This window comes from Poeciliopsis prolifica, unplaced genomic scaffold (assembly GCF_027474105.1).
Source record: "Poeciliopsis prolifica strain line A6 unplaced genomic scaffold, Auburn_PproV2 SCAFFOLD053, whole genome shotgun sequence".
Taxonomy (NCBI): Eukaryota; Metazoa; Chordata; class Actinopteri; order Cyprinodontiformes; family Poeciliidae; genus Poeciliopsis; species Poeciliopsis prolifica.
Window position 1 is genome coordinate 2,375,057 of NW_026562428.1, and position 25,412 is coordinate 2,400,468.

At 40.1% G+C, this 25,412-nt stretch overlaps 2 protein-coding genes across 3 annotated transcripts in view; both read right to left on the minus strand.

Annotated features, from left to right (window-relative positions):
• Nucleotides 1-15,357, minus strand: part of LOC129378703 (inactive dipeptidyl peptidase 10-like) — a 45,804-nt gene extending 30,447 nt beyond the window's left edge. Inside the window, exons 1-2 of one of the 2 annotated variants that reach the window (XM_055059151.1) lie at nucleotides 15,059-15,092; nucleotides 3,728-3,947 (exon numbers count right to left, since the gene is read on the minus strand). In XM_055059151.1, the coding sequence (XP_054915126.1) occupies nucleotides 3,728-3,919 (192 nt within the window). In that variant the 5' untranslated portion in view covers nucleotides 3,920-3,947; nucleotides 15,059-15,092. Of the gene's footprint in view, nucleotides 1-3,727; nucleotides 3,948-15,058 lie in introns of both variants that reach the window. The other variant, XM_055059152.1, reaches the window with a different exon arrangement.
• A 2,460-nt stretch (nucleotides 15,358-17,817) lies between these two features.
• Nucleotides 17,818-24,924, minus strand: LOC129378745 (sodium/hydrogen exchanger 2-like). Its single transcript, XM_055059212.1, has 13 exons — nucleotides 24,464-24,924; nucleotides 24,060-24,385; nucleotides 23,819-23,956; nucleotides 22,419-22,669; nucleotides 20,813-21,030; nucleotides 20,527-20,726; nucleotides 20,257-20,346; nucleotides 20,098-20,168; nucleotides 19,842-20,009; nucleotides 19,345-19,450; nucleotides 18,692-18,808; nucleotides 18,494-18,587; nucleotides 17,818-18,405 (listed from the first exon to the last, which is right to left on the minus strand). The coding sequence occupies exons 1-13, from the start codon at nucleotides 24,750-24,752 to the stop codon at nucleotides 18,017-18,019; spliced, it is 2,457 nt and encodes an 818-aa protein (XP_054915187.1). The 5' UTR covers nucleotides 24,753-24,924; the 3' UTR covers nucleotides 17,818-18,016.
• Nucleotides 24,925-25,412: the final 488 nt, after the last annotated feature.

Consider the following 25,412-nt stretch of genomic DNA (forward strand, 5'->3'; position numbering starts at 1 on the left):
GTAACCATGAACACCAGCTACTCTGTTGGACATGTCAGGAAATGCTTACGTCCGAAAACGGGAATCCTACTGAGTGCTACAGGTGTCACTCGTGCGCTTGCCATTTGAGGCAAAGGTGGGAGTTCAACTGATGAAAGTGCTTTTAAAAAAAAAAATAATAATTTTTAGTCATTTTTTGTTTTTGTGGAAAACACATCGCATTGGCGACTGTTGTTTTGCAGATTAAAAAGATGCTTTTTAAACACTGAAAATGGAAAAGTGTGGCATAATGCTAGCGTTCGCCCTCCTTCTCTCCCTCCAAGACAGCTGGTTCTATATTACAGGTGAAAATCCTAAGAGTGAGAAAATTTCTCAGCCTCAGGGCAGAAAGTGTAAAGCACTCTGCCTTAAAAAGAGGAAATGCAGGACCAAAAAAAAAAACTTAAGTAGCAGAAAGTCTGACATCTTCAACGACCTTTACGGGCAACTGATATGACATTGCTGTTTCTGAGTATTTTCAGGTGTCCAACAATGTCATTCATGGGCACCTGAGTAAGTTCGGACAGATGTGGCGGTTTTTCACTGCCATTCAGTCAGACTCTGATTCAGGTCAGCTTGTTTCAGCGAATGTAAATTCAGGAATGCTGGCAATAGATGTTCTATTCTGTTCTAGATTTCTTCTGCGTTTGGTCGTTCCTCATCCACCTTGTCGCTGATTTGTCAGTATGCTTCGAATCATCGTCCGTTTGTACCCAAGGCTCAACTTGCTTTGACCATACTGGTTTTTTCCTCATCATGCCATCTGTTGCTCCATATTTCATAACCGGGATGCTGTCCTTTCATATACACGTTTTTAAGGTGTTGGGATTTTCGAAAATAAATTCACTCGACGGAAACGTGGCAGTTTTGAAAAAACTCGTTTGTCTATAAAAAGTTCGTGAGAGCTAGTGAGAATTACAATAAGAAGTAATTCACCAGAATTGGATTATATTTGCATTAAACATTAAAAGTTAGAAGACACCTGAGTGTTAGATGTATATGTTTAGCCGCAAATCTTTCACAATATCACTAAAATGATCACTTTGTCATTTTTGACATTTTAAGGAACAATTTATTTTCAAAGAAACATTTTCACCATTGACGTAGCTCTTTTTTTTTTTTTTTAACAAAGTACACCAGCAGAATCCACATAGTGAGGATAACGAGGCGCAGAGCAATCTGTATCACACGCGCAGCTGCCGAGGCGCGCGGCGTTTAATCAATGAAGCAAGAGGAAGCGATTCCCACCGACACACTCGGCAGTCGGTGGAGTTTTTCTGGACACGCTCGCTGAGCCGTCATCGGCTCCTCTGTGAGCATTGATTCCACACCTCGGAGCTAATTCCCGCCGCGCTCCCCGTGCGTCCCATCAGACACGCGCCGCTGCAAAAGCGTCCTTGTCGGCCTCGAGTCGGTGTTTCGGGGTGACACAAAAACACAGGGAAGATTTAAGCCTCGCCTCAAGATCGGATGGTGGGAAGCTGGAAACGGACAGAGGTGTTCCTAACTGCACTTAGACCACAGACTAAATCAGCCATGGGTGAACAAAGCGGAGTGGCAGATTATTACCAGGGTAACTGGGACGACTTAAAGCAAATGTGATGCAGATTGATGCCGCAAGCAGGGCCAGTCAAAACATAACCGCGGCCCTGAGCAGAATTTGATCTGGGGCCACCACTTCTTGTAAACACGGTTCTTTCTAATGACCAAATATCTTTACTTCATTTTGACATTGATCCAGAAAGAAAACATATTTTGTGTCTAATGAAATCTCAAGTTTCATTTTGACATTTAACATGATAAATTTCTGTTTTGTTATTTTATAGATATAATAGATTATTTTTATAGTTTTGCCACCATTACGTCTCTTCTTGAGAATGTTGACAAGCAAGTAAAGCGCTATTCATGAAAGAAAGCGTTTTTTTTCCCTTTGAGGAACAAGTAAAAAATTTTTTTATAAATTTATATAAAATTTTTTTAGACTTTCCAAAATAAAAGCTACACCTTAAATCCAACAATTGGATTTGGTTAAATGTTCAAGTTTAACAATACTGCGACTAACTAGTTTCAAAATAAAAACTATTTCTCAAGCCGACAACAACCTCTGATTAGTTTCAGAATTTACAAGTGTAATTCTGAAGAATTTCAAAATAAAAGCTTCCACTTGACTCACAAGACTATATTTACTATCTATTAAAACAAAAAGTTACCAGGTTTAAGTTTAAGATCCAAAGCTATCACTCAAAAGTGAGAAAATCACTAGTCACAGGTTTGAAATACAAGGTTTTGCTTCAAACTGACAACATCTGGTGACTTTCAAAATAAAAACGACTGCTGTTGAGTGCCCCCTGCTGGTCTAGAGGACCTAAGATTTAACTGTAATAAAAGTGTAAGGAATAAGTATAATAAAAGGTGATTAATTTTAAAATGTTTTGGGGGGTATTTCCATGAAAAAACAAAACATTTTTGTTTTGCACAATTAATTCGAAGCCTTTCGAGAGTTTATGAGGAAAACAAAATGCGGAAACTTATACCTGTTTTATAAATCTGAAGGTGGGGCAATGATAAAAAAAAAAATACAAATTAAGTCATAATGTTCTCTGTAGTTTAATGGAGTCTTTTAAAAAAAAAAGAAAAGAAATAAACCCCTGCAGCGCTCTCACTAAAACTGAATAAATGTTGACTTGGAGGACAGAACTAAAACTCAATATTTGCTTTTGGAACAAAAGGCAGGAAGCCATTTGGCAAAACAAGTGGGACAAAATTCTAAAAGCAGAGAGTATATTTATGAATGAAGACTAAACAAATAAAGGTATATAAAAGCATTTATATTCACATATTATATCGTCACATTCCCAAAATAATGACCTAAGTGATTTTTTTCTTCTTTTTTGGTGCCATAATCATTTTCTGGCAATAAGAAAGGCTAATTTGTTCATTTACTTCATACAAAATTATGTGCATATATTTAAAAGGATGCATAATTTTGCCTCCACTTGCAAATCATAGTAGCTGTCTCTGCACTTCTAAAATAAAAGAATGGTGCTCCAAAATAAGCTCAAATTGAGCACAAAGTCACATAAACAAATGTTCAGTCATGAACAAACACAACCACGAGCTAAACTGTAGAAAACTGACAGTCACAATTATACCAAACAGTTTTTTTCTCCTGTCTGTCTAGAATAACTCATTTTTTTCTTCTGTTCTTCCCCCTTTTTTTGTGTTTTGTGGAACCTGTTGAAGATCCCGTTGACAGCATATTCCTAAAACCTCATTGTGGTTGAGCTCGAAGGAGGCTGATAGGCTGTGTGCTGACAGACTTTAAGGCTTCGCAGCTCGCAGACAGATCTTCCTGTGAGATAGAAAAGCGACTGGGTGTGTGATGCAGCTGCAGCGGTGGCAGCTGTTGCAGCTTTCACCTGGGATTTTAAAACTGTCAATATCAAACCCCAACTCCTCTCACAGAAGTGGAGAACACTCTTCCTGAACGCGTGGTGCTGCATATTAAAATTCTACATTGAGAGAATACGCGTATTTAAAAAAAAAATTGTATTTGTCAAATTTGTAGTGATTTATAAACCTGTAGAATGCTCATACATAATCTAACCGACCAGATAGTGTTGCCGTATCAATGCTTTAAGGTGACTGCTGTAACGCCTGTCTGAACGTGTGGTTTTCATAAAAACAAAGAGGATGTCAGCGGGTCTACCTCGTCCTGTTGAGAGTCCTTCGGCTTTTTCCTGACTGGATCTTTAGACGCTGTCATTTCTCCCGCTGCTTCTGTCTCAATCCGCAGCCTCAATTCAGCCGTTCTCCCGGTGATAATAACATCCACAGACCCCGTCGGAGCGATTATTAAGCGGCGGGGCGTCAAGCTCTTGCTCCGCGACAGCGTCTGCATCCGGTTTGAGCTTCACAATAAAAGCTTCCTGCGGTCATTAAAAAAAATAAATAAAAATAGAAAGTACTGCCGGAAGACAGCGACGCAAGTTATCGCAAAATGCAACCAGCAAGTTCATCTGGTTACTGTTTCAAAGTCAAATCACAATTATATCGGCAGAAATATGAAAATATGGTTAGACTGCCAGAGCGTGAATATGAGTTGTAGAGCATTATTTGTTTAAATGAGAACGCTTTCTCATCATGCAAAACACTTTAAAACAAGAAAACTGAGGTTTTAAAAACTCGTTGTAATATTTGCATTATTAAAACCATGATAATAAAATCAGAGGTGGTAACAGTAAAACTGAAGGGAGAGAATTACCGAGCCCCTTTGTGCGTTTTTAAGTCGTGGCCTGTCTGTGATGAGCATATTTTCATCTCCTTAAAACGATGACTTCTGGAAATGAAATGCTACATGCTAAAAATAAATGGATAAAATAAAAGGCGATAAATAAATTCGGTTTGTTTTTAAATACACCAGGCTGTTTGAAATCTTCTGATTTGGAAATTGATGTAAAATAAAAGATCTGATGAACACTGGACAACCGTATCTGGTGGGCATTTCAAAATAAGAGTCGGCATGCAAGCAACAACAGGACCTGGCTGGTTTCTACAAATTCTAAAACGACTATCAAACGATCAATAATTAAATACAGTGATTGAGAAAGAGACCGATCATTGCTGAAATGATTTAAGATTCACAACCGATGTTATATTATGCAGTGCATGTTTATTGCACTGCATAATATATTAAGGGGATTATTGTTGATCAAAACAGACGATCTTGGAATTGGAAGACCTGAAAACCAACCAAAAGCCGTCAGTTCAGTTTAAACTTCCAACCTTCATTCATCACAACTGTTTTTTCTCTACCACTTAGACATCGTCTGGTATATTTCTTTGTAATCAACATTCTTTATGCGGCGACTATGTGCGACGACTTGTTATTTTTTATCTCTGATGTCACACCACTATTTCTACTGCGTCACTTCAGGGACCAGGAGTCCTTCTGTGATATCTGCCGGTTAAAGCATCTCATCTTCTAAACGACAGGATTACGTCTCTGCATGTCACCGGAGAAGGAACGGGTCCAAGACTCCGTCCGAAATCCCCCTGGACGACAATAAGGCAGATCAGTGACCAGCTGGTCTTTACAGCTGCCAAGTGGCTGAATGCAAATAGATAGGTGTCACCGAGAACGCCCTGAAGGAAGAACGCAGACTCTTCCCCAACACCCCATCTAAAAATACCGATTGTAGCACGAGGAAGGGAAATGGAAAACCAGACAAATGAAGATGGGGGGGAGAGAGTCAATGGAGAACACAAACTATCCTGAGGGGGTTTTCTGCATTTGACAAGAAAATGACTTATTTCAGCTTCCGATGGCAACATGTGCAAACATTTTTTTTTTTTATTTTAGGATTCTGCACAGTGCACCATGAATTATGGGTAGAAGGATTTGCAGAACCCACCAGATCTGACACGTCATGCTCTTCTGTTACCTTTGAGATGTATTTTTAGATCAGTCAAAAGAATCTCATCCTGGGTCGACAGCATCCTAAATCTTCAAAATATTCAATATTTTTATGACCTTGCCTGTTACAATGAAAATAAGTCTTCTGCCTACAAAGACCTGTCTCTCATGGGCGAATGTTCTTATTTTGATCTTGGGATAAAACCCAAATCCCAACCAGTAAGGTTATTCTACTCTCCCACTGTGCAGCTTGACGATTGATCGGGTTGTACAAAGAAAATGTAGTTTAGCGTCTGCTCTCATTCACAGGAATACTTAACTTTATTAAATATGTGTCACAATTATTGAGTGTAATCCATCCAAACAGAATGATTTAGAGTGGTGTTGTCTAACACCACTCAGACACAGACGGACCGTTAAAACTCAAAGACCGACTTTACTGACCTGGAATTACGAACGATAACACAAACAATATAAGTCTTCCTGGGCAGGAACTTGAACCGACAACCTTCTTGCAAACGGTGCTGCCCGCACTTGTAAATAGTTGTTGCCGACATCTGATCTTTGTCAGCAAAGCAAAACAAAAGTAAATCAGAATTTTTGTTCACATGCAAAATTGACTTCTGCGAGTACTTCTGTCGTGGAAAATGCAAAACGAGCTCATTTAAAAATAAGATTCTACCTCTTTCTTAAAACTTAATACTCCAGTAAGAGACTCACGCCACACTGATCTCATGACTAACAATTGCCTTGAGTGAGAAGAAACCACATTCTCTAAACAACTCGGTTATAAATCTGAGTGTTTGAGGTCGGTCTGGGAGAACAGCTCGGTATTCAGAATCTCATTGCTCTCACTTGCTGGAATTGCCAATAAACTGTTTGAAATGGTCATGCTTGGATAATTTTCAAATATCTCCGACCAGTCTGAATATTGTTGAACAGCTGAACTCTGTTTATTAGCAAAGGATTTCACCCCTCTATTCACAACCAATGCATGAGTACCACCTTGGCGCCGATTGGTGCCTATCAGTTTTGTGTTGCCCAGCGTTATGCTAGAAATTGAACAGTGTGAGCCACCAACAAGCATGCCACTAATGACACAGGCAGGCCGAAAAAGCAGGAGGATAAGGGAATGAGAACAGGGTAAAATAGCTAGCTTTGACTTTAACCTGAGCGGTTGTGGCTCTAAACCCAAGAAGACTGTGGCAAATGTCACGATTGGACAGTGGGAAAGTGACGAGGGTGTTCCGTCAACTCTGTAGTTCCCAAAACACCGGGGGCGTTTTACAACTTGTAAAATCGTTGGACCACGCATAGGGTAAACGCAAACATGTCAAAAATAGATGGTGGACCTACTACTTTATCGCCACCTACTGAACTAAGAGTGTAAATTTACTCAGAAATTTGCTCAAAATGAATGCTTCCATTGGAACCTTCATCTGCAACACAGATGAGTCTGGAAATCAAATTAGCAGCATAGTAAGATGGAGCGGAAGAATGTAAAGGCGCTTCAAAAATTCAGGAGAAAGAAAGCAAACAGTAACAGAAAGTGAAGATGATAGTAGAAAAAAGAAAGGGGGGGGAAAGTGTAGGAGGAAAAGATCCTCAAAGCTTATGTTGGACTTTCTTCCTTTCGCCATTAAATATTCAACAGACGGAATAAGAAACCAGATGGAAATGATCTCTATCTCTCCTTCGATGACCTTTCCTGGTGATTTGGAAGTTCACCGCATCCCAAAGGCACCCGATCCCCCAGCAGCCGTCGCACCGAAGCTTTACTTTCGAAGCTTTACTTTCGAAGCTTTGCTTCAACCGTTATCACGAAGCTCCGGGTTCTCATCGATGCAGATTGCTGCAACTTTCATCAATCTGCTTTACAAGCTGCAAAAACGGAACATTTCAGTTTATCGCCACGACATGTTGCTTTTCTGCTTGTCAATGAAGAACTTAGGAGCTTCATAGCTTCCTAACTTGCAACCTTCAAAGCTTCTGTGCCTGTTTTTCTCGCAGTCTGGACTTTCAAGAAAGAGCTCTGCTTAAAACCAAAGAATGGCCTACATAAGACAGAAACACAGCACTTATAGGAGCTGCTGTCTAGCCAAAGCTGATTTACACCTGAGCATGAGGTGAAGGCAATTAACCTGCTGTCTGGGTGGAAACCCACAGGGCTCTGATCTTGGACCCACTGAGTACTGTCTTGGTGATAAGGAAGCGGGTTAATTAACCCAAAAGATTTTTGACCTTCCAGTCCTTTTCTGAGGATGTGAAGACTTTGCTGGCTACTGAAGGGTTTGCTTTAATTTATTTGAGAAATGGAAAAAAGTGTAGGAAGAAAATGAGGAAGCTTATAAAGAGTCCTAAAATATGTTTCACTTTGTGAAATATATTTTTTCCTTTTCAGAATAAGACGAAAAACCGATATGAAATAATTGTTCCCTCCCTCCTCTATTGACAGTTGAGCTTTCAGTTTATTTTGCTTACCTACAATTTAAACCATCAAAAAATATGTTTCTTGCATTGATTAGCTGTAGCAAAATTTCAAACTATTCCAGCGATGGAATAAATAGCTGCTATTTGGGTGATGGCGCGGAACCTCAACCTTGGATAAAGTGGGTCAGTGTTGATTTATTGACCCATTAACTGGGCTGACGCTCTGCTCGGCTAATCACCGGGGGAGACAATTAACTGAAGGGAAAAAAAAATAATCTGCAATTTTCACATTCAAACAAAGACTCCTTCCTTCAGTATCCAGCTCTAACTGCAGGAGTCTCTTTTTTTTTCGTTTCTTTTTTGCACCGTATTACAGACGCAAATATCACAACTACCGGCAAAAAGCCTAAATCCCAGACTCAATTTCAGGCATAAAGAATATGGAAATTCATACTCTATTTGAATAAAAACCACTCAAACTGAAATATGAAACACTTTATGATTCTTGCATCACAAATGGCAGGCAACAAAATTCACTTCCAACCAATAATGCTTTACTGGAAAACCACTTAAAACTTTTGCTCTTATGACTTGGTTCATAATGATTAATAAAATGAATAAATATTAATGTTTGTAGAGTTCTCTTCTGCTCTTTTCCTTCTTTTCTGTCATCTTTGTTCTTTCATCCTTCCTGATGTCTGCCCTTCTTTCTTGCGTCCCACCAGCCTTCCCTTCCATCCTTTAGCATTCCTTCCCTCAATTCCTTCCTCCTCGCGTCCTAAGCTCCTCCGCTCGCATTTCAAACAAACACAGCCTGACACACTTTGAGTCCCGGAGGAAACCGTTTCAGCTTTTTCGAGCTTCCCGTCTCCCCTGGACGTAGTAAGTCCTGCTGGGAATTGCCAAAGCAAAGGAGTCCATTCTCAACACGTTGGTTTGAATTCAAAACCAGCAACGCTTAATCGGCTGGAGTCGATGCGTACAATATATTATAAGCACGTGCGATGCTTTAAGTGAAACAGTAGAACCACCGCAAAATCTCACCTCTATAAAGCTGAGCTCTTGGTCCATGGTTTATCCTGAAATCCAGGCAGATCACTGCCTCCTGCCACCTGATTCCACGTAACTTTTCCCAAAAAAGCCTGGCGTTCTTTCCAGACAGACTTTTGACTTTTGTTTTGTTCTCGCCAAAAGGACGTGTGTCTCTTTGTCTACAGGACAAACAGAAGCTTAGCACACATGTGTGTGCACCAAAGGAAGCAAAAGAAAAAAATTAAATGGTGTCATTCACACGTAAAATCAGTCAACCCAGTTTCACTTGACATCAGTCTGATAGTCTAATCTGTGTCAAGGGGATTATATTTGGCATTGTAGTGAATTAACTACCTTTTCTGTGCTAAAAGGCAACAGAGGAATTTAGATACTGCTGTTTATTGCCTTGGCTTTTTCATATTTTGTTTTGTAACAACTCCAAGTACAGTGAAACCAGGACCTTGTGGAACACGTAAAAACAGAATTTGGAGATTTTGTTTCCGACCTAAATTCATTTGAATTACCTAAAAAGAGACAAGATGTGTAATGCTTTTTGTGTTTTTGCAAATATCCACTCATTTTGGGATTTGATGCCTGCAACACGTTCCAAAAAAGTTGTGACAGAGGCAACAAAAGACTAGGGACAATTTAAGAAACCAGTTGAACGAACCGCCATGCTGTCTGGACTGTGGGAGGAAGCCGGAGTACCCAGAGAGAATATCAGAAAGTCCTGGATCAGGACCTTATTGATGGATGGCAACCTTGTTTTGACTTGAAAACTTTAAAGGGGTGGTATCGTGTAAAATTAGCTTTTTTGACCTCATCAAAAATACACCTGGAGTGTTGCCTTGATTCTTTCATCCTTTCATGAACATTAAAAGCACATCAGCCAGTTTTATATGTTATGCATGAATCTCAATCCCTTAGAGACCGTCTTCACAAATGTTATGTTCCAAAATAGACTCCAACTTAAAATTTGTCAGTGTTGAGTGGACGGCTTTGATTTTCGGTGAGTTTGTAGTGCAGTTATGTTTTATTTGAAGGTTTTGCTTATTGGAGTGAAAGAATGGACTGGTACTGAGTTTGTTTTTGTGGGCTTTATGACAAATTTACCTGATTTACACAATGCTGAACAAATTTACTGGTTTTTACAGCAACCAGAACCTGGCTCAACTTCTCAACTTTAAATGATGGTTATATTATTCTGAGGCAGGATCCATCCATCCGTCCGTCCATCAATCTATCTGTCCGTCCGTCCGTCCGTCCGTCCATCCATCAATCCATCCATCCATCCATCATGAATGGATGAACTTGCTCATCTTAATTTGCATAATCACCAGAGACTAAATGTTTCATTCCATCCTTTCATCAAGTCCGTCTCTGAAAGGTTCGTGTGTCTTTGTGGCGTTTATCTTCAATAGATGATGAGCTGCTACGGCTGCAAAGGTCAGACCAATATCACATCAAACGCCTCGGATCAGGAACGTGACGTCAGACAGCTTATGTTGTGCGAAGGCAGGAGAGAGTAAATGTTAGTAACATTCTGCGAGGTACATTCCCTGCAAAAGCAGCCGGATCTCTCCTTGAATCTTCCGTATGCTACGTGTGCTGTTTAGCTATGCTGGCTGCCTCCCGTCACTGTGCTGGGATGTGCAGGCGCAGAGCAGCCTGCGGCCTGCGGCCTCTGTAGCAGTGACCTTCATCTGGGCAATTTTGTTTGTGAGCCGCCTCTAACCTGAGATGATTCCTGAGGTGGTGCTTGGCGCCGAGTGGGCCACGCTGTGACTCACTGAAGCAAAAATAAAAACGCGTCTGAGTAAGCAAGCAGCCTGAGACGAGACCAATGTTGGACGCTTTCATCAGCAAACGCTAGAATGAAAAAAGATGAACGGGACACTGCAGCGTTCATCTTTAGTTTCTATGTTTCATAGTTTTGGGAAAGGAAACTGTTCTTGCTTTAATTTTAGGTCCTACTTTGTGTAGATTTCGAATCCACTTTGTTGATTTGACAGCAAATAAAAGAAAAACACTTATGCAATGCTGCCCTCTGCTGTCAAAACCTCAACATAGCAGTATACACAATGAATTATCATTTTTAATTGTTTGGTCTCTCAGTGTGCAAAATTACCAGGTACTAAATTATGAGAAACATTATAATTTTACATGTGCATCATTATTTCTATATGATGCACATGCACAAGTTTTTTTTCAAAAATGTATTAAAAGTTGAAAACAAATCATATTTAATAAATTACATCCTTTCACATGCAGCTGAAAATCCTGGAGACGGTCCTCTGACTTGGATATTAAACAGAGTTTATTTGAAAACACACACCTGTCAACATCAGGCCCCCCAGTTGACATTGCAGGTCAGAGGTCAAACACCTTTTTGTGCTGTTGTTTTCATATTTAATCCTTTTCTTCCTCATGTCTCCTTACATTCTGTCCTTTTCACTTCTTGCCTCCTTTGTTCCTTCCTCTTTTCAATCCTCTTTTATCTCCAACCGTCCATTTTCTTTCTCATCTGCCCAAACGTTGCCACCCTCAGCGAGTCGTTCACAGATTCCCTCGTTGACACTTTTCTTTGGTTTCTAGTGTTGAACTCACACGCTGGCATCTCATCGTTCGGAACTTGGTCAAAATGCTGCGTGAGAGAGACGACAATTCACACGCAGCTTCTGACCAAGCCTGGGTCAAAATGTACTTTTAAGATGTCCAGATGACAGCCTTGCTTCCTTGAAGTCTAAATATCAGTTGAGTTTAATAAAGATAACAAGGATTTATTAGTCGTTTCTGATGCTAAGGACCTGTTTTCCTTCAGTGGCCGTCTCCACGGTAACAGATGGTGTTGACGACGTGGGGTTAGTGTTAATATTCAGTGGCTGTGACGGTTGTTAGGCACAGCAGAGGTGGCTGAACCCCGGCAGGACGGCAATCTGCTCACTTTCACCCGTCGTCAGAGTCTTTTATCGGGAAGAGATTCACAACTGAAGCCGATGTTTCTCTCTATCATGACTAAATCTCACCGACTTCTTGTGTATGTTCTGTCCAAGTCGGTTCTCTAAGCCTGTATTTGGCAAATCAACAAACGGAAGTTGAATTCTGGTCCATGGGGACAACCTGCTGGTGCAGGATTGGCGTAAATATATATATATTTTTAAATCTTACTCCTTCACTCATTTTATGGTTAAAGGAATCTAAAAAGGAATCTGCCGCAGAATCATAGCGACACAACTTCTGGTCTCAGTAGAGAATTGGTCGTAAGCCAATCTTTTTATCTCAGCTTTGATTTAAAAATAAAATTAACTGCAAAGTGGAGTTTCTCTCACTCTTTAAGTCTCAAATGAACCTCAGCAGGTGGACAAAATGTTCTGAATCTTTGCATTTATCCCGACATCGTCTTCCTTTGTAGGTCTTTCTCATGAAAGCTGCGAGCTCAAGGACGGATTTCAAACACGTTTTTGTAGATTGAAAAAATGTTCTAAAGGAGAATTTGTCAGCAGGTCGTTGTCTACCGGACAAATGAAAGAAACATTTCATTCTTTTCATTCTTAAGAGATTCTTCCTTTTTTGTTGTTGCTTTTTTTTTCTTCTCCTGACTACTGACTCACAGCGAATTCCATTGAACAAGCACACCCACTCCTCTGACCCTGAGCGAGCGGGATATAACTGAGTTATATATGATAAAAATGTCCCAGAATAACAAGTTTCTTAGCAACAGCCGACTTGATCATAGCAGCAGCCGAGAACAAGGAAGCAGACGAGGAGAACTAATGGCACAGAGAAGATGATAAGCCTTTCTTTATGCTTTATCGTTACCCAGCCATTAACACAGACTGGCCCTCAGCCCCATTTCTGCTCTGAACATGTTAGCTTTGCAGCATGTTCGACGGACTGACGTCTTTTTTGCATAACTTCATTCTCTAATCAAAGCTCCCTTTTTCTGATGTCAATATTTATTTTTAACTTTGGAAGTGCACAATATTCTCCAAAGTATTGACTTGTTTACAAACGTATGCACATAAATACATCTTATTCTTTATCCAGCAGATTTAATATGATGTCTGCCCCCCTTTTTTTTTTTTTTCTTTTGCTGCAACATTTTTATTCCCTTCTATGGTTTTTTTTCACTCCACCAATTGAAGTTGCGTGCGCTTAAGGGACGTTTTGATCATTAGTGGGGTCAGACACTGATGTTGGACAACGAGGCCAGTTTTGCAGGCTGCACTCTTAATTAAGCCATGTACTCAATCGTCCATGTCTTTATGATCTGTGCTGGTTGTAAGTGAAGTATGTGCCTTGGTGCAGTTTGTCTTTCTGTTTATTCTGGTGGGAACAGTAAACAACCACAACATACTGCTATCGCGACCACGTCACACAACTTTTCTCATCAACAAAACGAACTGATAGTTGACTTTGTTGATCCCGAAGGAATCAACTGCTTCATTCCAAGATTTTACAGACTTTTATAGAAGTGAGTGGATCAGCCGAGTTCAGTCGATGCGAACACTTCTAGCTATATACACACGTCTCATGTTATTGTTTACATCCGGAAATGTAAACAAGCAGCTACAGTAGGAAAGTTCAAATCAAAATCCTCCAAACATGATACAACATGTCAGAACCCACTTATATCACAAGAACTGCTCAGTAAAGTGACGTTTTTTCTTTCTTTTTAAAGGGTTTCGTATATGTTCCCTCCCTTATCAAGGCTCCCTTCTGTCACATCACACTAGTCCGGATGAGGGGCTGCAGCAGCACACAGGATTAGACTTTGCCTCACTGTCAGTCCTCGCTTCTTAGAGATATGCTTACACTGAAGAACCACTTTGCATAAACTGCAAGCTGCAGTAAAGCACTTTAGTCCGAAAGAGTTTCCCGTCGAGGTTTCTCTGCCTCACTGACAAAACGTAAAGTCATTTTACAGTTTAAAAATGACATTGAATTCAGGTTTTGTCGCTGAAATGTGTTTGTCGGGGTACGTTTCACACCAACATATATGTTAAACCGCTTTTCCTCAGTTTATCAGTGTTTGCTCTTTTCGCAGAGCTTTAATTTGCATACATCAGGTTTAAAGGAGGAGCTTTATGTGCTACTCAGCTTTTTTGTTCAAACTGTAGCTTTGCATAATTTGGGATTCACTAGTTTTAAAATGTGCGCGCTTGAACAAAGCTCTGTATTTTAGATACGAAATGTTGCAAGAGTTGGTCTCATTTGATAAAAACTAGAATCCAGAAAGAAACGTGAGATTTGAGGTGGTAGAAAAGTCGAAGATTAGCCTCCAACCAATCCTCGTCTGTTTCTCACAAACAAGAGAACAAGAACAATTTATTTTTATTATTGCCAAATCTCTTCTCCGGGCCTCGGTTCTCCTTGCTTTAAATTTTCAGGGAATTGTGCCATACTTCTGACAACTTTTTATTAATTTATTGTTAATGATTTTCTTAAAGGGGCAGGATTGTGTATTTCCCAGGTACACAGTGCCATTGTATAGCACAATCAAGTAACTGTTAATTTCAATTGTTTATTACTCCATAATTTAATGCCTTGAAATTGAGCCTCTGTCTCTTTAATAAATCCTGCTATTTCTGAAACTCTGCCTTCAGGAAGTCCTCACAACATTCCTCCTCTGTTAACTCTTGAAAAATCTTTTCCACCAGCTGTTGACTAATTGCTACTAGCTAATCTGAAGGGGCTCCCAAGGAGGAGCCGTGCCTGGGAGGCGGAGCTAGGTCCACCCAGACGTTTTCCCAAGGAAGATTAAAGGATTTCTCAAACTTGCACAAAAGAATCATAGCAACCCTCTGGGTATTTTTTGGATGGAAAGGTAACATTACACCATGATGTAAAGCTCAAAAATAGTTGATTTTGCACAACACCGCCCCTTTAATTGCGAAACAAAAGTGTACAACAAAGCAAGAAACTTAAAACATCAAAAAATAATCAGTTAAGAAGATAAAATTAGACATAGACCTTAGAGAATAGCAATATTCCTAAGAGTCGTGGTATTTTAAAAACCCTTTAATAACGTAGTATTAAATAGCTGGAGGGGAAATATTACATTTAAAGCCAAGGCAAAAAAAAGTGCTTCCACCTCAGCAACTGAAATGTGAAAATTCTGAAACGTAGTTAAGTGGCGCAACACGAGCAGATGCACCGTACCTTGCTGTCTCTTAGGGGCTGAGAGTCGATCTGATGCGCCACCGATGCAGTTTGGTTCATCTTGGCTCCGCAAAACGCTCCTCGGTCTGACGGCAGGACCAGAAAACAATAAAGCCAAAGTTTCCCCCGACTTCCTTCCCCGCTGGAAGTGTCACCAGATGGAACACATTTCCATCAACTGTCTGTTTTCTCCCGTTTGTTTCTCTCTCCGTCTCCGAATGGTTTCCAGTGCGTTTACATCCGGCTTTCTCCGCTCTTTCTTTTCCTCCTCTCTGCGCGCCTACCCCTTCTATAGCGCCGATGCGCTGCTTCACATTCAGCTGACGGGCAGCTCATAAACTAGGATGTTTGCCAGCGCCTCCCACATTCGAAGACATTTCTTGATCAGAATGCAAATTTGCTCCAGGCGAAGACTTTGCCAGCGTTTGGTTTGAGCTCTCACATCCAACGCGCCTCGTGCAGATATTGACTTTGACAGACCGTCACTGATGAAATTTGTGTTGAATTCAGGCCTTATTATTAAACCATGTACTTTGTTAATAAAGGCAGTATATGTTAATCTTCTACATTTCCAATTTCTCGCTAAAGTTTAATAGTGAGCATCATTTTTACATAATCCAATTGCTTTATCAGTAATATTCTTAATGTCTTGACTGCTTGAGAGGGTTTACATCCCACATCATGTGAGCCAGTTGTTATTACTATTATGCTTCTCAGCCTGTGGCTCATATTTTAATGCGCGCATCCAGAAATCCCACAAAACGGCAGCATGTGAGGCGATCCAGTTCTGCTGCTGTGTTTTCCTTCGAAATGACCATTAAAGGTTCGCCATCATCGAACCCGCTGACGCTTCCAGAAGGTATTTGGTGTGAAACAAATCTTGACACGATTGCATAATTTTTAATTTGCTGGTTGAAGTTAAAAAAAAGAAAAGAAAAAAAAATTATTTAAAAAGCTAATGCACGTAATTATTCTGCGTTTAGGCTTAAAATGTCCCTCAATAAACCATTTATTTGAAGTCCCTCCTTTGATTTTTTTCTTTTTTTTTTCCTCAATAAAACAGTTAATTTCATACTGCGCTGCTTCTTATGAAGTAATGAAACGCTATAATCGCTGTGGCACATGTTTAATTAAAGCAGCCGCGCGGAAGCGAAAGCAATCAGGACAAACGCGCGAAAGCCGAGCAGTTAGCTATTATGGGAACAATGTTTCTGAGCCTGCAGTGTGCATGCAGAACAGGGCTTCGCACAGTTTGAGATTTGAAATAGTTGCTCAACGTTCTGCCTCCTCCTTGTTGTCGTTTGGAGTCGTGTTAAAAATGCTAGATGGCAACAATATGTCCTTGTATGCTGACCCATTTTTGCCCAACTTTTTGCCTCTTTTTATCACTTTTATGGGCAACAAATCCACGCAGTCTCTTCTCTGTTACGACACTGAATCACTGCACAAAGTTTTCATTTGGAAACTCTGTTGTTGCAGAGCTTTACGAATGTAATATCAAAGAGACACCGTTTTTTTTTTTTTATTATTATTATTGTTTTTTTGCATTATGACATACAGCTGAATTTCTTTGATGGGCCTAAAAGGAAGAGTTAGCTTCCTCTGCTAACTGCAAAGACGACTCATCCCGACATTTAGAGCTTGCCGGGCAGCTTCCACCTCTGGAGGTTTATGAGAGCAGAGGGCCATAAAAGAGTTGAGGAGGCTAATAAAAGGGAACATTAAGACATCTAGTGCTCGAACTCCTCTTTCCTAATAGTATCTGTGAGTCCTCTCCCTGGTTTCAGATGTACTGGTTAAATGGTGGAATATACATCAGTGTGTAATAAAGACTGCATCAGGTTGGATAACTGAATCTGTGTGTTGTCAGAAATATACATTATGGGCCTCAAAATTCTATTTGCTTTTTTGTTCAGATGAAAGTTCATTTTAAATGTTCATCCCTTATTTGTTGCTACAATTCAAATGCCACCTTAAGGATAAAATGTTTTTTTTTTTGTTAACCATGTATTACTTTAAAATTTTGCCTGTGTCATTAAAATAGAAATTCAATATAGGTTCCTTTTACACCACTTTTAATAAGCTTCACAACCCCAATATTAAGCCAAAGCCATCTGAAATATTTACAGCAGAATGCTAATTGTGTAATTGTATTAGTAAGAGCAATTAGTGGAAATGTTGACAGAAAAAAGGAAGCACTAGGAAAAAGAAGAGCAAATGTCTCATCATATTTGTTTCAAGCTTCCCAATAATTGCCTGTAGAAACTCTCTTGTTGCCAATTAAAAGTATTTCAAAGTAATTCAAAGTAAAGTTGTGACTCACTGGAAAAAGCTAAAAATGTATCTTCATGAAATTAGTTTCACTGATTGATTTTTTTTATTTTTTATTTTGTCATACTTTCTTGTTCTGTCTATATTTTGACTGAAATTTGTTCTGATGCAATTTTAATATGTGCAGAGAACTGAAGCTTGGCAAAACATTCAGCAAATGGCCCTTTTTTTTTCTCACTTTGACAAAGACTGCTTTGCGTTTTCATTTCGTGAAATTCATTTTGACTTCTGCGTCTCGCTAATTTCAGCCAACACTCTCATCTTTAAACGCACCATGCTGCCATCTGTTGAATTGGCCGGGACGAGATATTTTGCGACAATAGGGGACCGTTGTGTGTGGGAGCTCAGTTAGTCAACGTTTAATCCTGTGCGAATGCAGACAACGGCACTTTTTAAAAAAATACTTTAATAGTGACGTTACATAAAAAATGCCTTTATTGATCACTGTTGGCTCAGGACAGTCAAAACGTAAAAATAAATACATTCAAATTAAGTCCTAAGATATGAAATTGTTTTTAAAAAATAACGGATTGTTGGATCCTGGTGAATATTATACAGTACACTCTACTGGAAGGTGACTAATAAAATTTTTAGCCTGCTGCTCCATATTTCTAGGTTTCTAGTTTGTCATATTCTCCATGAGCGTTGGGATTTTGCAGATGACAGTCTAAGTAATGAGTTTCCAGCCTCGTTTTCTCCAAGACCCCTGTTTTCAGGGACCCAGCCTCGAGGAGGTAGATGCCGTTCCTCCCCTTGACCTTCTGAGACAATCTCGTCTTCACCAATCGCTGCGGGAACAGGGGCTCTACGTCCTCGTACGCTCGAGCCTGTAAACGTCTCATTCAGAAGGGAGTCTTCTGTAGAAGATGGCTGCAGAGGGTGAGTGGAGGCAGCTGGTGGCTCCACTGGACTTCTCGTTTCTTCAATGGTGTTCAGTTTGCTCAACGGAACTAGAGAGCGGGATGAGGAGCGTGGAGACACACCGGATGACCGCAAGCGATCCACCTCAGGAACAGCTAATGGCAAACAAATCAGCCAGTGGGAGAATTAGCATGCTTATGTACCACAGCCATTTAAAGGCATTCAAAAGGAGATCTTGCTCACCATGACTTCGTCTTCTGAGAGGAAAAGCAGAATCCAGATTAGCACCAGGTTGGAGGGAGTAGTACCTCTGAGACCTGGAGATGTTCTGTGCTGCCTGAAGGAGGATAAAGGACAAAAGCTAACTTAGTATTTTGTTTTCTCTACTTTCCTCTTTAGAGAAACAAAAAAAGTTGAAAAGGAGAAGAAACAGACATAAACCTGTTCACGGAAACTCTCAGCACGGAGGCTGCGACGAACGCTCGCATTGCGGCGAATCAGAATTTCTCTGGTTTGGCTCTCATCTGGTAGACTGTATTTGCTGGTGAAGGCTGTGGTCTGGAAAACAGAATTGTTTACATTTTCAAGATAAAGACAGGGAATAAGATTTAAACATTAAGGAAAAAAATGATGCAAAAGTTTAAAATTGTAATGGCTGTTGAGTTATTGATGGGTCATCAACCAAGAGAGGATTCATCCATAAAATTTCCAATTGAATACTGTCGTCCACTCCTGAGATTTTCATTTGTTTGTTCCAATTTTCATGCAATACTTTGTCCCTATGTTCAACAGATACCCTGGTAATTTGCTCTCAGTTTAAATAAATACCCCATCCATGCCCCTATTTTTACTGGATACCCCATTTCTTGTCTCTGTTTAAACTGACACCTGGGTGTCCCATCCCCCTTTTTGCCGAATACACTAGTTAAGTTTTTTTTTTAACCCTGGTCCTCAAGGCACACTGCCCTACATGTTTTAGGAATTTCCCTGCTTGGCTACACATAATTTCTAAGTTACTGCGTTCCTCAGACTTGGTTGTCATTTTTACCAGAGTGAGAGTGTGGAAAGATTTATGTGTGAAATATGATTGTTACCTTTTGTCGAATTCTGTACATGTTCTTGGACAAGATGTCATGCATTTTCCTAATGTCAGTAGCCTTGAACTTCTTCTTTGGCCGAGATGCCTCCTTCTTCTCATCTCTAAGGTCAAGATGAAAGCAATAGACAGTCATGAAAGCTGTGATTTATCATTATTATTATCATCAAGATGGACAAAGAGCATGGCAGCTTCCCTCTATGGAAAAAAGCTTGCAGTGAAATTAGATTTGGTATGAACATTCAGTTGATGGACTCATCAGAATATTGATTAAACAGTTTCAAAGACTTGGGTAAATGTTTTTGTCTACTGTATTATCGAATTAAACATCCCTAAATTTTCCAGTTCTGAACTTGTTACTGGAAAACAGCAACCGGAGTCATTATTCGCCCTAATCGGCTCTTTTCGCTAGGTATAAAGATGCATTCGCTGTCAATTAAGAATGTCCCAGAAAAACTACCCTTTGGTGAATGAGTTGAAAACACAGTGACATACTGTAGGGAAACAAGAGATGGAGCTGCGCTGATGTCTCCAATCTGTGTGTCCAGCAGCTCGATGGCATTTTGAAGCTCCAGCTTCTTGTACATAGACACTATACTGGACTCGGCTTTCCTGTCTCGCAGCAGGATGCGTCTCAAAAAGCGATCGTTGAACCTTTTAAACCTTTCACATAGAGAAAGAGTTCAATTTTACACCTGCGCCTGCTTTTCAGGTACATTTTGGATGGTTCACACTTTCAAAGAATCCCTACTTGTCTTTCCAGTAGTAGTGACTCCACTGTCCACACAAGTCTTCAATGCCACAAACAAGGTGCTCCATTGTCTAGAAAAACATTGAAAGAATAAAGTTTCAGAATTGGTGTCCCATTTCACGAAAACACAACAATAAGAGAAGGAAATCTGCAACTCACCCTGGTATGAATCTCCACGTTGATGGTATCAAGATCTTTGTTGGTCCTTTTGATCTTTATAAACTCGACTATGGGGCGGATGCTGATGCCCTAGATGAGACATGAGATAAAACCAAAGTAACAGAAAGAATCTGTATTTCTTGATTTGTCTCAAGAAGTACGAAGACTTTTGCATAGCCCTGAAGGAGCTTGAGCCTAAAAAAATCCATGGATATAATTCAAGAAAATAATGACAAAATAATAGAAGCATACTGACGCGAGCGTGCCTACCTGGATGAAAACTGTGAATATGATGATGGCGATCGAAGCCGTGACAAACAGTTGTCTTCTATTAATTGTGTCCCCAAGAGTGAAGGCCAAAGCGAAGCAGATTGCTCCTCTCAGGCCTCCGTACGCCAAGCCGAACTGGTCCTTCAAACTGAACTGGATAGTCCGGAACGGGTTGACGATTAGGGTCAGCACCAGAATTCCTTCAAAGGAGGAGGTACCAAACGATCAATCGCCCCGATTGTTTTGAATTTGAGAAGGTTCCGGAAAGAGTGAGAGAGCTCCTCACCGAGTCCTCTCCACAGGAAGGCGAAGAACAGCGTGAACAGGATGAAGGCCCAGTTCCACTCATGGAGAGTTGTTATGGTAACCACGCCCAAGAAGAAGAAGATGAGCGTCTCAGAGATGGTGGCCAGCATCTTGACGACGTGGCGAATGGTGGTGCAGGACCTCTGGGAAACATTCTCCTCCACGTAGTACTTCATCGTTATGGCACATGTGATGATGCTGTATGAACGATGAAAGAAAAACTCGTGAAAATCAAAGATCATAGTATACTGGAGGGGGGGAAGGGTGAAACATGTAGTGAAAGAATCTGTAGTCAGTTTCTCAAACGTATATGAAGAAATGGAAGCCAATAACCTGGGATAAAAATGCAAACAACAAAATCTTGACCAATATTTCATTTTCAGTTCAATTTTTTTCTAAACAGCAGAAGAGATTAGGACAAAACAAAAGATATCTCCCCTTACTTTGGCTTGTTAAGGACATGGTAATGACTTTGAAGGCCATTATAAGGATTTAGTTCCTTGAATTTCCTTTTTGATTTCAGTTCAACTGAAAAATTCTTCACCAAAGGAAATTCAATTTTACAATTCAAATAATCCAAGTATCTTCAATAAGTTGTTGTGGGTGGCTGTGTGACAGTCACATGACCGTCAGGACATGCTAACGGTTCAATTTCTGGCCAGCAGAGGCAATGCTCCACAGTGACATCCCTTGGATGCCACCATAAATTTTTCCCGAGCACTACTGATCCAACTCGTTTGCTTTTGCCACTCCTCTTTCTGGTCATACACTCAAAGCGAAAAACTAAAGAAAGCCTGTCAAGTCTGTAAAGTGTATTTACTTATTTCATGGCTGCTGTGCAAGCAACCCTCGTCATGAGCCACGAAATAAATAAATACACAGTGAAATATATTTTTAAATATGTTTTCTTTAAAAATACTTACTACTTTAAAAGGTAGATTTAATTGCACGTCATAATTTCATGACGTAGTTATTAAATTATAGTTTAATTTTTTTATGATAATCAATTAATGCAATATTTACACTGATGTATTTCTGTGTACATTTATTTAATTTTTCATCTTGAACAGTGTAAAAAATCAACTTGATATGTTCTTCTTTTTGGCCACTAGAGAGTGTAAGATGATAGGTTGGCACATGTGTGTTATGCCGTGTCATCATATAGCTATATTAAATTTGTTTTCATTTCTAAAAGTATTTCTAATTGTTTTTATCCATAAAAACAACTAAATTGTAGTGATTATATTTTGTTACACCTCACTCATTCTAGTAGCAATTTTATCAGAAAAGCCTTTATATCAATCGAAGACTCTTCATCTCGCAGATTTGAAATAATTTATTACGGTCTTCTATTTATGTAGCTTTAGAACTTTCAGAAACCAGAGTAATTTCTGTCTGTGCAGGATGTCGTCCAATCTTGACTTCCCATCGCCTCTTGAGGCTGGAAAGTTTTGTGGAAGAACAAGTTTGCGTTGTAATGCTGAAGGAAGGCGGGAGGAAGCCCTCATGAGAGAGCTGCAAGTGGAGGAAAACAAGACAACATGCATCAGGTTTGACAGGTTTGCAGAGATAAGCAGTGAACTTACGACAGGACGCTGGAGATGGCAAACAGCTCGGCCACCAGGTACGCCAGGTAGCTGAACATGAAGATGAACAGGGGCTCGATCTCCCGCACCCTGCTGGTGAAGCGGGAGGTGAACGCCGCCATGAAGCCAAACAGGAGCCCGAAAAGGACGCCTCCAATTCCCACCACGAAAAACCTGGCCACTCCCAGGAACACATCTACAGAGTCAACGACTGGCATGTCGGCCAGAAAGGCAAACATGCTGTAGAGGACCTGAAGCAACAGAAGCGGAGCAGATTACTGGAAAACCACTGCTTTACTGTCATAAGAAAGATTTCAAAAAGACAAACAAGATGAGAAATTGCTTTCTAATCAAAGAACGTTGGGTCAGAAAAAAAGTATATATATATATTTTATTGGTCTTCTTGAGAATCTGGTGCAAACTTCTTGCTTATTTTTACCCCACATGCAGTTGTAAACAATGTGCCAGCAGGACTTGAATGAAACTTGGCTTTCAAGTGAAACTCAACAGAAACAGTCGGTATTGTTACTGAGGCTACACAACAAAGGACAAACTGACAGTCAGTAAAGGTTAGGAGGTTTCCTTCTGAGTCACTTTGGAGCATATTTTATGCATATTTGCCTTACAGAACAACCGTAAGCCTGTGTTGATTTGACCAAATGTTTTCAGGGAAAAAAATATGTTTAACTCTCCTAGATTTAGAGGTACCTGAAGTAAAGAACCCATTCTTAAGCCTTCTTGCAAAATGTATTTTAAAAAGGGGCATCTCGTTTGCTGATCGTTTTGTTCTCTAGACTTACCAGGATCAGACGTTTGTGTGTGTGTTTAGCACTAGTTCTGGATTAGCTGTCAAACAAAGCAGTGGAATTCCTTTTTTCTGAAGTTTCATGAACAGATGTGTTTTATATCAGGATAAGTTTGGCAATTTAGTCTGACGAGGTATTCATTTTTTGTATTACAAATAATTGCCCTTTACTAAAAAGTTGAATTTGAACCAGAAAATCTTTAAAATTATAGTCTGAAATTTGGAAATAATTGTGTAGAAATCCTGTGGCAGTGTTTGCTTCTTTTTTTCTTTTTCTACTTCCCTTACCTTCCTGTTAACTGTGTGGTAGCAAAGAAAATTGGGATCTTAAGCCTTATTTGCATTACATGTTCTCTCTCCCATTTCAAATAAGAGGGCCTTTGTGTGGCATCATGGTTTTAACACAGAAAAACAAAAAGTTATGGTCAAAAACACTGCAGTGACAGTAAGTTGTAGATCTCTTAGTTTGCACAGCTACACTGTACAGGTGTAGGTGTGTTATATTCCCTAAGAGAATCTAAACCATTTGGCCCATCCAGTTTGCACTCTGACTGAAAGTGGGCATCTCAAACCGTTTCACACCACCATTACTCACCAACGTGACCGCATCGTTGAAGAGACCCTCTCCAAAAATAACTATGTAGATTTGCTCATTGACTCCAATGTCATCAAAGACATTAAGAGCCGCCACAGGGTCTACAGCAGAGATGATTGAGGCAAAAAGCAAGTTCTCCTGCAGTAATATGAGCAGACAAAGAAGACCCATAAGCACATCCGTGCCAACTATTTCTGGTATGTCAGACGCTGATAGACACTGCAAGGGTTTCATGACTGACCTGCAAATTAATGTCTTGAAGGTCGAACACTTCAAATTGGCAGATGGCGAAGAGCGAGAGGCCTATGCCGATGCTGTTCCACAGCGTTCCCACCACGGCGTACCACATCACCGTCCCAACATTTTCAAAGAACAGCCTTGTGGGCATGAAGTAGCCGCTGTCCAAAACAATGGGTGGGAGCATGTAGAGGAAGAAGACATCGGAGGAGAGAACTGCGGGGGGTTCCTCCTTCACAGAGTGCATAATGCCCCCAACTATAAGGCCGATGCCAATGAGGAGGCATGACTCTGGAATCCAGATAGTGATTTTTTGGTAGATGTGGAAACCTGAATGGAAAAGATGAAGCAATTCAAGGGTAAACTTCCAGATTATCCGCAATTAGTCTAACCTGCTTTTCTACCTACCAATTTTGGAAAAAGAAGCCAGCAGTATCCATAAGGTAAACTCAAATGGGATCTGGATCCGACCGTAGTCCATTGTAAACACAGGAAGGTTGCCCTTCTCCTCCTCTGGATAAGGTTGAGGTTCCCCAATTTCATTTGGAAGAGGTTTGACAGTTTCAAGGCTTACTGAGTTTGTTGGTTCTGGTTGCTGGAGTTTGCATTTTCCAGGAGTGCAGCAAAGAAACAGCACAAAACTCATGCAGATGACTCCACATGTAGTTCTCATGCTTGACAAAGGAAATCTCTCCATTTATAAAAGTCAGAATGGCTCAAAATCTTCCAAAATCATTTAAATTAATCTTAAAAATGTAGTAAGAAGTTTCTTTGATGGCCCAGGTCTTGCGGAGGTCTTGAATCACTCCTGTGCAGACCTAGTTTCATTAAATGTTGGAGTTTCGCTGAAAACTGAAAGAAAAAAAAACAATTCCTTCTTCCATAGTGTCACAAGGATCAGGACTGAGGTGCAAATCTGGTTTCGACTGTTGCCAAACCTGCTTCCACCTACTGGGTGGAGCTCCATGTTGAAAATAACATGAAACGAATCACTGTTATTGACATGATGTAATCGTGTCAAACCTCTTGCTGTCTTCAGTTAACAAACACTCCCACAGATGAATGACTGGGACTCAGAAAGGACTTTATTCAAGCTTTAAGGCTCACCTAAAAAAAAACTTGTGGCGGATCTGCAGTACCCTATAAAATCCACATGATGGCAGCAGAGCATAATTCACAGAATTCATGGATTTCTGATTTTAATGTGACTGATACAAGTTAATATGACGTACGACAACAATGTGACTGTTACATGTTCATGTAAAACAATATTTTCTGTGATAAATAAAGCACTTCCCTCACATGAAAGCACAAAAAGTTTAAATAAATAAAATGATTCAGAAACCAGTGGCAGGTT